Consider the following 12499-nt stretch of genomic DNA (forward strand, 5'->3'; position numbering starts at 1 on the left):
GCGTGTTTGCTTTGGCCCTCATTGAAGTCTGTCATGTTATGCCACAGTGTGCACTATAAGGGCATAAGGGACAGGAGGGGAGCCAGGGGCAATGCGTTTGTCTTGGAAGCGAGAGAACGCAAAGCAGCACCAGTTCGAATCCCGCTCCTGCGCTTTTACAGACTGGTCTCTGGTGTGAAGCAGAGTAAGATGAAACACCTTTTATTAAGCTTTGTGATGGATAAATACAGAATACAATCATCAACAGTTAACCATTATAATCCTTGCTAACCAATAACCCAAGATAACAATGGAAGCCGCATTTTAACACAGCAACACCGCGACACGACGGAGCATTGCGGGAATGCTGCACCGCGTGGTTCTCCACATCACACACTGACCTCTTCAAGACCAGCTCCAGTTTCTCCATGTTCAGCCTCTGCGCTCGAAAGTCTCGGGCCACCTCCTCGATCATCCGCTCGTACAGCTGTAGCAGGCCAAAGTCCGAGGTGGCGTGGATCTGCTGGTAGACCTCGCCGAGCTGCTCATGGCTGGAAGAAGAGAGGAAACCAGTGAATACAACAGAATATACAAAAATTGCCAATCCCAATCCAATTCTCAATGCTATGGCCAAGTGCATGGTGGCATGGTGCGGCTTTCTTGCCCCGGGCGTGAGAACATCTTATCGCCTGAGCTCCTTTGCCTTCTGCTTCTCCTAATGTTCCATTCAGATTCACAGGACTCTTGTATTCAATATCCACTAGCTCAAATTCCTGCCTGGCTGTCTGTTATTTCTGAATACAACTAAAATCCTAAATTCTTAGAGGCCACTTGAGTCGAACCTTAAATTGATTTAATGAACGGGTTACATCAGGATGACTGTAGCCTTGGTTGGCCAAACTCTGTCTCCGTTCCTCAATTCCACCTTCCTCAATCTTCTTAATTCCACACAGAAGGCCTTTATTCAGGATCCCCCGCCCCCCGAGTGTGCCATTTCCTGACAACAAAGCACCATTTTGTAATTTTCAGCACACTCACTTCCTGCCACTGCACTGGAAAAATACTCCCAACAAAAAGTAGGAACCAGACACACCGGTGCCCCGGCTTTCACCCACACAGTCCCATGGGTAAGTTTCGAACAGTAGTGCACGTAGCGGCACAGGAAGGAACTGCCTGATTCAATGAGTTGAACACGCTTCTCTTAATGTGCACACATATGTAGGTGCAAAGAAATATTTATTACAAAAACATTCCTGTTTTAGATTAAAACATATTTTTTCTCACTTATTAAATCCTTTCATTTTAAGTAGGATTTACTTTTTTACTCCCTTAAAAACTATTTTACTCCCTATTTTTTTTTTTTTTAAAAGGGAGTAAAATGCTTCCACTTCAAAAAGGTATCCCGGGCAATGATTCCAAGGCTCTACCCTCCGGCTCTTCCACGTGGATTTGAAATTTGTTTCTGAGCATGTAGTTCTTTGCCTAAATATAGAGTTCTTGCTTTTGCATGCACTGGAGTCTGTCCGGCAGATCTACGGTCAATTCTCCATCACACTGAATTACGATGTTTTAATGCGACTGCAGAAAACCTCCCAAAACTGTTTCTATTGCCGCTCTGGAAAGGGTTTGCCTTTCCAGACGTGTTTTATGGTGTTGGCGATCTCACTAAAAATTGCAAAGAGCCGGCACTGCTTTCGTTCATCCTCCTGTTCTAAAACACTCGCTGTTAGAAAGGTCCTACACAAAGAATGTAGAATTGTGTTTAAAAGCGAGGCGCTATAAATGGTCAGAATCAAATCTGAGGAAAAATGCAATCATACAATTTATCAGGGTGGGAGACATTCCTGGCTCACAGGACTTTTGGACTCCGTAATATTTATTTTGCTACTTCTTACCCTTGGGGGTGGGGGTGGGGGGTGGGGGTGGGGGGTGGGATCTTGTTACATCTTTCTTCAATTCTAAGGAATTCTAGATTCTGGACAGTTTGTGTCACTGGATTTAGGAACAAGATGGGGAGGGGGCTGTCTTCTTTTGATAACCACCCAACACCCCTAGTGTTTATGAAGCAGACATTGCCCTTATCAAGAAGGATCTTGTGGAAGAGAACTACTGCTTTTGTTTGGAACAAGTTTTCGTGGAAAAACAAGTGGAGTCACACAGAGGTGGGAAAAGACATGTTTGTGTTGGATTGAACAGATCCTTGTTAAATCAGAGCTTGTCCAAGGGTATTCCTGAATTGATCCAGGTGAAGGGGGTCCAAACCTGGTCACAAGGAGCACTTTCTAAAAACTATAAGTTCAAACATTTGCAGTGGTTTGTTGGACTGATAGTATTCCTTATAGATTTGTGATGTATGTATTACTGTGAGGGTCAGATGCTTTTTGGACACTAAAGGCCTTATTACAAGTCAGTTGGTCTGGAAACAAAAGTGGCGGTAAATCCGCCGCCAGTGTTGTTTCTGGACCGGCTGATTCCGAGTCCTGCAGGCGGGAGATGTCACTCTCGCCAGGTCTTAACTGCCGGAATTAACACCACCCTACTGCCGGCGGACATGGAAACACCGGCTATGTCATAGACGGAACCAGTGTTTCCATGGTCCCCATCCACATGGAGTCCTATGGGACTCTATGGGAATGGGGATTTACAGAATTCCGCCTCCAGAATTTCCGGGTCACCGGGGCTGTAATGCCCCAGTGATTCTGGCAGTCACAGAAGCGGAATGGTATTACCGTTCCAGCGGCAGCCTGCCGGTATTTCTGGCACGGCTACTGCCGGACTCATAATGAGGCCCTGAGTCATCTTCCTTGAGTTTTAGTGTGCTACGTAGGGACAGCCTCGTCGTTAGGACAGAGAAAGACAGGCGATCATCTCTCCCTTTTCATTTGACCAAAATGGCAAACATTAAGAAAACGATACCTTTGTGTGCGTCTCGCATTTCCGACCCCTCACGTTGGAGACCATAACAATGGCTGTTGGGGGGGGGGGCTATACGAATACCACACAACATAACGTAAGTCAAGGGCAGCCTGAAATGGCCCAATAAACTTCATGCCAGGGACAAATGAAAATAAAATAAAATTCACTGCATCACGTGATTCTAATCATTCAAAAATATCTTCAGACATCAGTTCATTCTGGCAAAAAGTGCAGGCACAGAATAAAAGGGTTCCCATGGAGATGTGTGCGCTGGACACGATTTCAGAAAAGCAAGATTTTACAGCAACACAAATGTATTGCTGTGGATTTTGGAGGCACCTCATCAACCAGCGACAGATGTGTAGAAATAGAAGAGCAAAATAAATTGCATTAAGAATGTGCTCCCCACGTAAATATCCAGAACGTGTTACTATACAAACAAGACACCTCATAAACATCGGTGTCAAACCACTGGTGCAAATTGAGAGAACCTCCAACTGCTGCTTCTCAAGGACCTGCCATGTTTCTTGATTTGGGAGATGATGATGTTAAAATGATACCCAGGGCGAAGCAGCTGCCTCGAGAGCTGGGATTCCTGAGGGCATCCGCACTCTGTGCCATTTCAGGCGGGCTGAGAGTATGGGGGGGTGTGCACTTACTGCCAGTTGTGTGGTCACACTTGTCTCCTTAACCTCTTAAGTGCAAAGGGCATATATTGTGGCTCTGAATTACATAGGAAGTCCTTCTAAGGCCCATCCACCCCCCGCTTTTAAACCATTTATTGCGCTGTCCTCCCAACTCAGCCACTTTTGGGGAGTGGCACCCGCCCTGTACTCATGTCGGGCACCGAAGCCATACATAGACTTTAATAGGTGAGCCACGTGACACAAAAGGTTTAGAGGTATGTTTCCAGTAAACTCCCCCAGAACCTTAGCCTGAACTGACCTTTACTATAATCCTAAGAAGGACATTGTGGGATGCTGGCCCTACCAAGCACGGCTTGCATCCGGGGTCTACCTCTTTAACCTCAGGGAAGCCATTTTGACTCATTGGGCGAGTCGGCTAATGGAGGTCAACAATTAACCAGTTATTTCCCTGGCGGAGAGGCAGCCATTACAGCCAAACCACGAAAGCCAGCTTTTTTGAACGGTTACTGGGCGATTCGGCAGAACCCGTTTCAGTAGGGTGGCCTACCCTAAAACTATTGACTTCCCTGCGAACACTTCAACCTAGAAGACCTGGTTGTGGTCTGATTTTATCGAGGGGCGTGGAAGTCGGCTGTCTGAGTGCTCTGGGTGCTTGAGGGCAACACCATTCAGATGCAGACCCCGTACCGAGGAATCACAGGTTTTACTTACTTATGCATTCTTCTATAGTGCAGATGACACCCTTAGGGTGTCCGAGTACTGTACACAGTACTGTACACAAATTGGCATTACTGTTCGATTAAAAAGATAGCGCAGACCTGAAAAGAAATATCTATATATTCAGTTATCAGGACGATGAAACAGCTATTGGAATCTTCACTTCTTTACTTCTGTACTCCAGGAATACTATATTTACTTCTGTACTCCAGGAATACTACCCAGAGTAAAGGAATCTTTACTTCTGTACTCCAGGAATACTATATTTACTTCTTTACTCCAGGAATACTACCCGGAGTAAAGGAATCTTTACTTCTGTACTCCAGGAATACTATATTTACTTCTGTACTCCAGGAATACTAACCGGAGTAAAGGAATCTTTACTTCTGTACTCCAGGAATACTATATTTACTTCTGTACTCCAGGAATACTACCCGGAGTAAAGGAATCTTTACTTGTGTGCTCCAGGAATACTATATTTTCTTCTGTACTTCAGGAATACTAACCGGAGTAAAGGAATCTTTACTTCTGTGCTCCAGGAATACTATCTTTACTTCTGTACTCCAGGAATACTACCCGGAGTAAAGGAATCTTTACTTGTGTACTCCAGGAATACTATATTTACTTCTGTACTCCAGGAATACTAACTGGAGTAAAGGAATCTTTACTTCTGTACTCCAGGAATACTATCTTTACTTCTGTACTCCAGGAATACTACCCGGAGTAAAGGAATATTTACTTCTGTACTCCAGGAATACTATCTTTACTTCTGTACTCCAGCAATACTACCCGAGTAAAGGGAATCTGGGAAGGTGTGGGGAAAGGCTAAGTAGTGGGGTTTGTAGCATATAGCTCTGGGTTAGATAGGAGTTTGTTTTGAGGGAGGCGGTCATGGTTTATCTTCTAGAAAGGTTCTGCTATGAACAGTGGGGGCTGTCTATCATGGGGTGGGGGTGAGATGAAGTGAAGTGGAAAGCGTGGAGCTTCCATTTGTGTGCATTTGAGGTTCGGACTCGGCGGCATGGTGCCACAGAGTCAAGGATAATATAAAAGCCCAGGATGTGAATAGTACTTCGCCAGCCAGGTGGTCCCTGGGTTTATGCTAGGGAGAGGGGCATGGATGTGTAATGCAATGGCTGAGTGGGCATCAATCATGACTGTGATTTGCATTCCATAAAGGATTATGTGTGATGAAGAGAGAAATGGATTGTGTCCTAAAAATGTGCACTGCCTGTATTTGAGGTCAGGTGAGGTTGTCTTTGCACCTCAGAAGAGATTAATAAGGGGGTGCAGTTTAGGTTTTTAAACACGGAAATTGGATGGGGCTGAGTCCTAGTTGAGCTAACTACCAAACCTTATTGTGTGTGTTAATAATTTCATTAAGCACATCACTAGTTAAATAAACGTGGGTGGGCAAGCAGGGGCTCCAGCTGTGGCGAGACTCAGACCCAAAGTCTTTTAGATAAAGGCATGGATCGTACTTTAAGCTATTAATACAAATCTGTTTGATCAGATAATCAAAAACATCACTACTTCTAATTAGGCCCTCTGTGTTTTATTCGACAGCCAACACGTGTTTCGACACTCTTAAGGCCTTCCTCAGGGCCAATCTTATTTCCATGCACCTTCAAACAATGATAGAAACATCAGATAAAAACATGACAAAGATCTGTAGATTCTGTGGACTATGTGAGGAGACCTTAACGCATCTAACCCTGCTATGCAGAGCCCTCAGAAAGGAAAGAACAAGATGTCTTGGAGACTTGATTACAAAAAGACCTTTTTTAAATGCTGATGATTGGTGGCAAATTATGCATGAAGAGACAGAAAGAAAACTAATTTTTTCCCTTACCTTTTTTATAGACACTTTAGAAGTGAAACTAAATAACCTTGAAAAGGAAATTGTCTAAAGGGACTAAAATCTGTTGAGCAAAAATGTAACAATCTGCTGAATGGAAATGTTATGTTATGTTGATTGGATTATGATGATGTAATCACATTTTAAAGGTTTGTAATAAACTATATAAAATAAAAAATAAAAAATAAAAAAAGAAACATCAGATTCTTGTCCTTAAATTGATCACGTTCTATATCTCTGACTCCAGCTAGACTGCCTAGTCATATACTTTGCATGTATGTTCCTTGCTGTACGGTAGGATCGATTTCTCAAGTGACAAGTTTAAACACTCCAGTGTTCTTGAATAACTTGCAGGAGCAACTCCCCGGAGGGATAGTGCAGTGTTCCGCGTGACAGATGCCAGCCTAAAATGGATTTTAAAACATTTGACCACGCTGACTGATGGAAGAGGAGTTCTCTCTTGTCTTTCAGTGTGTTCACGTTGCTCAGCATGACCACGCTGACTGATGGAAGAGTAGTTCTCTCTTGTCTTTCAGTGTGTTCACGTTGCTCAGCTTGACCACGCTGACTGACAAGAGAGGAGTTCTCTCTTGTCAGTCAGTGTGTTCATGTTGTCAGTGTGATCACGCTAACTGATGGGAGAGGAGTTATCTCTTGTCAGTGTGTTCACGTTGCTCAGCGTGACCACGCTGACTGATGGGAGAGGAGTTCTCTCTTGTCAGTCAGTGTGGTCTTCTTGCTCAGCATGACCATGCTGACTGACAGGAGAGGAGTTCTCTCTTGTTAGTCAGTGTGTTCACGTTGCTCAGCATGACCACGCTGATTGATAGGAGAGGACTCCTCTCCTGTCAGCCAGTGTGTTCATGTTGTCAGCGTGATCACGCTGGCTGATGGGAGAGGAGTTCTCTCTTGTCAGTCAGTGTGTTCATGTTGTTAGTGTGATCACGCTAACTGATGGGAGAGGAGTTATCTCTTGTCAGTGTGTTCACGTTGCTCAGCGTGACCACGCTGACTGATGGGAGAGGAGTTCTCTCTTGTCAGTCAGTGTGGTCTTGTTGCTCAGCATGACCATGCTGACTGACAGGAGAGGAGTTCTCTCTTGTTAGTCAGTGTGTTCACGTTGCTCAGCATGACCACGCTGATTGATAGGAGAGGACTCCTCTCCTGCCAGCCAGTGTGTTCATGTTGTCAGCGTGATCACGCTGGCTGATGGGAGAGGAGTTCTCTCTTGTCAGGCAGCATGTCTACGTGTCGGCTGCGTGGATACTTGTTAAGGGTGCATGGAGGTAAGGTAAGTGTTTTTTTTATTTTAAATTAAGTGTATATGTGTATTTAAATTAAATTAGTATGTATATGTGTATGTATGAATGCATGCGTGCATGTTGGTGTTTGTGTCAATGCTGTGTTTGGTTTTATGTATACATGCATGTATGGAGTTGTGTAACTGGTGGATGAATGCATGGGCGAAAGTGTTTTTTGTGAGTGTGTGTTCAGCACCACCCCTAAATGTAGCCGCACTGGGGGCCACTTCATTACGGGGTGGGTTCATGACATCAGAGGTGCACCTAGGCTAAAATGTCAGGGGGGAGAGGGGACTATCACTTCAAATGTTGGGAGGCGCTAATGTCAGAGGCTGTGAGGAAGGGGCAAACTTCCTTGTGTGGGGGCACCTAACATCTTTCCACATTTCGAATGAGACTATTCTGGTGAAGCTTCAATGTTACAAGCAGCTCCCTCTAGCCTTCATTTCTGAAACGTCACACTTAAGGACTGCTGTGAGAATGAGATGTCTCATGTCACCACTTCCCTTCTAATCACTCCCCTAGCATGCAAGTGCTAACCCCACATCACGATTGCAATTACCTTAAAATGTATGGATATGAATGCAGGTGCTAATCCCTATGGCAATTCTCACCCAGTTTCTGCCCTCCCCACCCAAAACACCTCCTCACTGGAACTCTTTGAGCTAGCTTTAAACATGCCTTGCCATCAAACGTTGCCCTCAATGTGCCTGCAAGTGTTTCCTCAAAGGAGTCTTCTGAGAGTTCATGACTTCATTGGAGTTGTAAACGCGTAACTGGTGTAATAAAAATGTCTTAATCAGGTCTGCCTTTGGCCACTCAATTTAAAAACACCCTGCATGTCTTTCGCTGAAGTTCTTTTAAAAATAAGCATTGGCAAAGCCAACAGTTTTGGCTTGTGTATAAGTATTATGCATTTACCATGCACTGCTATTAGCTGCTCAGGTACTCAAACCATTTTGCACTGGCACTATCAATGGCCAGCTAATACCATACAGAAGTGCCTTTCCCATGCCTACACGAATGCCCAAACTGTTAGCATTGCCGGTGCTCTTTTTGCTTTACCCTTGATGCACAGGACTATGCATCAAGGTTAAAGCAAACATACTACTTGGCTAAATTGGCCCACATTGAATGTAGGAGAACAAGAGGAAAACGGTCACATGGAAGAGCACTATAATTATTTAAGTACTCATATCAAAGGATAGAGGTCCGAAAAGAAGGGGTTCAGTCAGGTACACAGTTATCACTACATATTTTAATATTATTCCAAAACATTATAAAAGCATACATTATACATTCACAAAAATATCAACATTTAAAAATCATTCAATTTAATCATAGTACAAAATATTTATATAAAAAACATTGATACAAAAAGTGTTTTGAGGTAGTAATTCCCTAGACCAATACTGATGGAAATCATGTAAGTAAATCTCAATAATAGTTAATTTCATTCAATAATAGAGATACTACTGCAAAAAGTACTAAAGGCAAGTAAAGAGCCCAAGTGCTAAGTGCCCATTGAATGTAGGCCAATCTAGCCAGTAATAACACTTATGGTGCTCAGTCAGCCTGGATATACTTTCTGTGGCATGGGATTTTTACTAGCTCGGAGTCAGTACATGGTAATAATGGCATATAATGATGCAGCCTGCATAGACATACATGGGAACAACCAGCATGAATATATATTTATACTAGCATATCTCGCGTGGAAAGGCGGCATGAAATGTATTGGCAAATGTTCCTATGCACAATTTGTGATTTGCAACTATTGGGAATTCCCATGTGCTTCCATACAAAACCAATTGCAAACTGTATGGATTTCTACCCAATTTTGAAAAGAAAGTGCTGTAAAATGCATACTTTTAACCCGATGTTTGAAACATTTTCTTGGGAGTGAGAACCCCCTTCAAGCAACCCTTGTTTGGTTTGGGCTTCCTCACTGTGCTCTGTTGATCCTGTATAATTGGCACAACCATTTAAGCCTCTTGAGTTCAGAAATGTACCAGCCTCCACTGTACATCATTTGTCACTGTGTATGATGTGTGTTTTAATGCGCACACAAGGGCAGGGTGCTCCTTAATGATATGATATGGCATTTATAACGCGCCTGTACACAAGTGTTTCTAGGCGCGACAAGGCAAGGAGGGAGAAACAAAAGAGTAGGACAAAACACAGATCTTACTAGGCCTTATGTCATTCTGATCGCGCAAGAGCAGAGAAGGGGCGAGGGGAGAAGTGCCTAGAGTAGGGTAGGATGCAGAAGTGCAGTAACAAAGGAGAAACAAGATGGCAGCCAACGGGTGGCAAGTGTGGCTACTCATAGGTGCAGCCAACGGGTGGAGAATAAGAGCGGGGACTGTAGGGTTACAGATACAGACCACAAGTGCAGGGGAGCCAAGAGGCAGTGCAGGATTGCAACAGGACAGGCAGTGACCTGGGCCTGAATTCAGAGCTTGACCAAGTGACCAGTGCATGGATCAGGCCTGTGATCAGCAAGGGAGAGGAAGAGAGAAGGCAGAAGCAAAGATACAGGTCTTGAGGTGCTTCCTGAACCGGATATGGTTCTCCTCAAGTTTCAGCGAGGCAGGGAGGCTGTTTCCAGACGGAGGCCCCAGCCGAAGAAAGATCTGCCCTCAACTCTTTGCTTGGAAAAGTGACTGACCCTCAGAGAATTGGAGGTGGCGCACTGGAGAACTCATGCCATCTTATATATATTTATTCATATGATAAAAAAGTTAGTCTGGCATGAACCTTTGTTCAGTAGAGAAATCTAACTTTGCTGTAGTTGATTTGAAGTTGTATTAATAAACCATATTTGGGATCCTGCTCACAAACTCAAGGGTAGATTTCCCGAGTCTCCTGTTTGTGGATGTGCCACCGCTGGTCGAGTGTAGAAAATTGTAAGGGGGCCTCACCAAATGTTTTGCCCCGGGCCTCACCACATCTTCTGACAGCCTTGTTTTCAGGTGTTATTCAAGAGCAGAAAGCTAAAGTTACTATAGGTAACTTGCTTGTGAATAGAGCTCAGTTCCACCCAGTAACTGGTTTGTGATTCTCCTGCACTGAACGTAAACAGCATAGCATAGCACAGAAACATAGACTTTAATGTGTGATACATTATGTCAAGAAACGTCGTCATCAGTCTTCTGAAAAAATGTCACTGTGCCAAAGCACAAGTTGTGTTAACGCTGAAATGGTGTGAAAGTTATGTTGCCGCCAACACCACTTGCACCCATGCCCTCACACAATTCACTCACTCATTCTGTCCTTCAAAGCACTTTAGCAAACAGGTCCGTTTTAAGGACTCAGGAAGTACACACAAGACATTACATTAAACACACATTCTTCATGAGAGCAAATCAGATTGTTGCAGCAATGGGGGGTGCTTATTAATGGAATTCAGGGGGGCCGCCATGACAAAGAGTGGGTGTGAAGTGAAATGCGACTGTGATGGACCTGGGCTCCTTATCTACCGGAGCTAGGCAGGGTTCCTAATGCAAAGGGCCTGCACACCCACCTCAGGCTCCAAGCCCGGGTTCCCTGGAGTGACAAGGTGGCCCTCCTCAGGCTCAAAGCCCGGGTTGTGGAGCCCGGGTTCCCTGGAGTTACAAGGTCGCCCACCTCAGGCTCCAAGCCCGGGTTCCTTGAAGTGACAAAGTGGCCCTCCTCAGGCTCCAAGCCCGGGTTCTGGAGCCCGGGTTCCCTGGAGTGACAAGGTGGCCCACCTCAGGCTCCAAACCCCGGTTCCCTGGAGTGACAAGGTGGCCCACCTCAGGCTCCAAACCCTGGTTCCCTGGAGTGACAAGGTGGCCCTCCTCAGGCTCAAATCCTGGGTTGTGGAACCCGGGTTCCCTGGAGTTACAAGGTCGCCCACCTCAGGCTCCAAGCCCTGGTTCCCTGGAGTGACAAGGTGGCCCTCCTCAGGCTCCAAGCCCGGGTTCTGGAGCCCGGGTTCCCTGGAGTGACATGGTGGCCCACCTCAGGCTCCAAGCCCCGGTTCCCTGGAGTGACAAGGTGGCCCTCCTCAGGCTCCAAGCCCCGGTTCCCTGGAGTGAAAAGGTGGCCCTCCTCAGGCTCCAAGCCTGGGTACCTTGAAGTGACAAAGTGGCCCTCCTCAGGCTCCAAGCCCGGGTTCTGGAGCCCGGGTTCCCTGGAATGACAAGGTGGCCCACCTCAGGCTCCAAGCCCCGGTTCCCTGGAGTGACAAGGTGGCCCTCCTCAGGCTCCAAGCCCGGGTTCTGAAGCCCGGGTTCCCTGGAGTGACAAGGTGGCCCACCTCAGGCTCCAAGCCCCGGTTCCCTGAAGTGACAAGGTGGCCCTCCTCAGGCTCCAAGCCCGGGTTCCTTGAAGTGACAAAGTGGCCCTCCTTAGGCTCCAAGCGCGGGTTCCCTGGAGTGACAAGGTGGCCCTCCTCAGGCTCCAAGCCCGGGTTCCTTGAAGTGACAAAGTGGCCCTCCTCAGGCTCCAAGCCCGGGTTCTGGAGCCCGGGTTCCCTGCAGTGACAAGGTGGCCCACCTCAGGCTCTAAGCCCCGGTTCCCTGGAGTGAAAAGGTGGCCCTCCTCAAGCTCCAAGCCCGGGTTCCTTGAAATGACAAAGTGGCCCTCCTCAGGCTCCAAGCCCGGGTTCTGGAGCCCGGGTTCCCTGGAATGACAAGGTGGCCCACCTCAGGCTCCAAGCCCCGGTTCCCTGGAGTGACAAGGTGGCCCTCCTCAGGCTCCAAGCCCCGGTTCCCTGGAGTGACAAGGTGGCCCTCCTCAGGCTCCAAGCCCCGGTTCCCTGGAGTGACACGGTGGCCCCGCACTGACGAGCCTGGCGACCGATGGCTGCTTGCACTTCAGGTGGAGACGGCAGGCTTTGCATAAGGGACTCTTCGACATTCCCACTGGAAGCCGTCAGGCCGCCATTGCTCTTCACAGGAAGGACTTGGGCCCTCAGGCTGGGACTGTGCAACACGGGACATGAATACAAAACTGCACCGACAAAGATTAGCGCCTGCCTTGAATAGTTCACACCCTGGCTCCTGTGTGGAGCGTGGAATGTTGCATCTGGTGCTTTTATTCAACTGCCATCA

At 46.4% G+C, this 12499-nt stretch overlaps 1 protein-coding gene across 1 annotated transcript in view; it reads right to left on the reverse strand.

Moving 5' to 3' along the window:
* Positions 1–12499, reverse strand: part of LOC138504592 (ras and EF-hand domain-containing protein-like) — a 188454-nt gene that overhangs the window by 116140 nt on the left and 59815 nt on the right. Inside the window, exon 2 of the mRNA XM_069625179.1 lies at positions 381–530. Coding sequence (XP_069481280.1) covers positions 381–530 — 150 coding nt within the window. The remainder of the gene's footprint in view (positions 1–380; positions 531–12499) is intronic.

This window comes from Ambystoma mexicanum, chromosome 11 (assembly GCF_040938575.1).
Source record: "Ambystoma mexicanum isolate Mex_15411 chromosome 11, UKY_AmexF1_1, whole genome shotgun sequence".
Taxonomy (NCBI): domain Eukaryota; kingdom Metazoa; phylum Chordata; class Amphibia; order Caudata; family Ambystomatidae; genus Ambystoma; species Ambystoma mexicanum.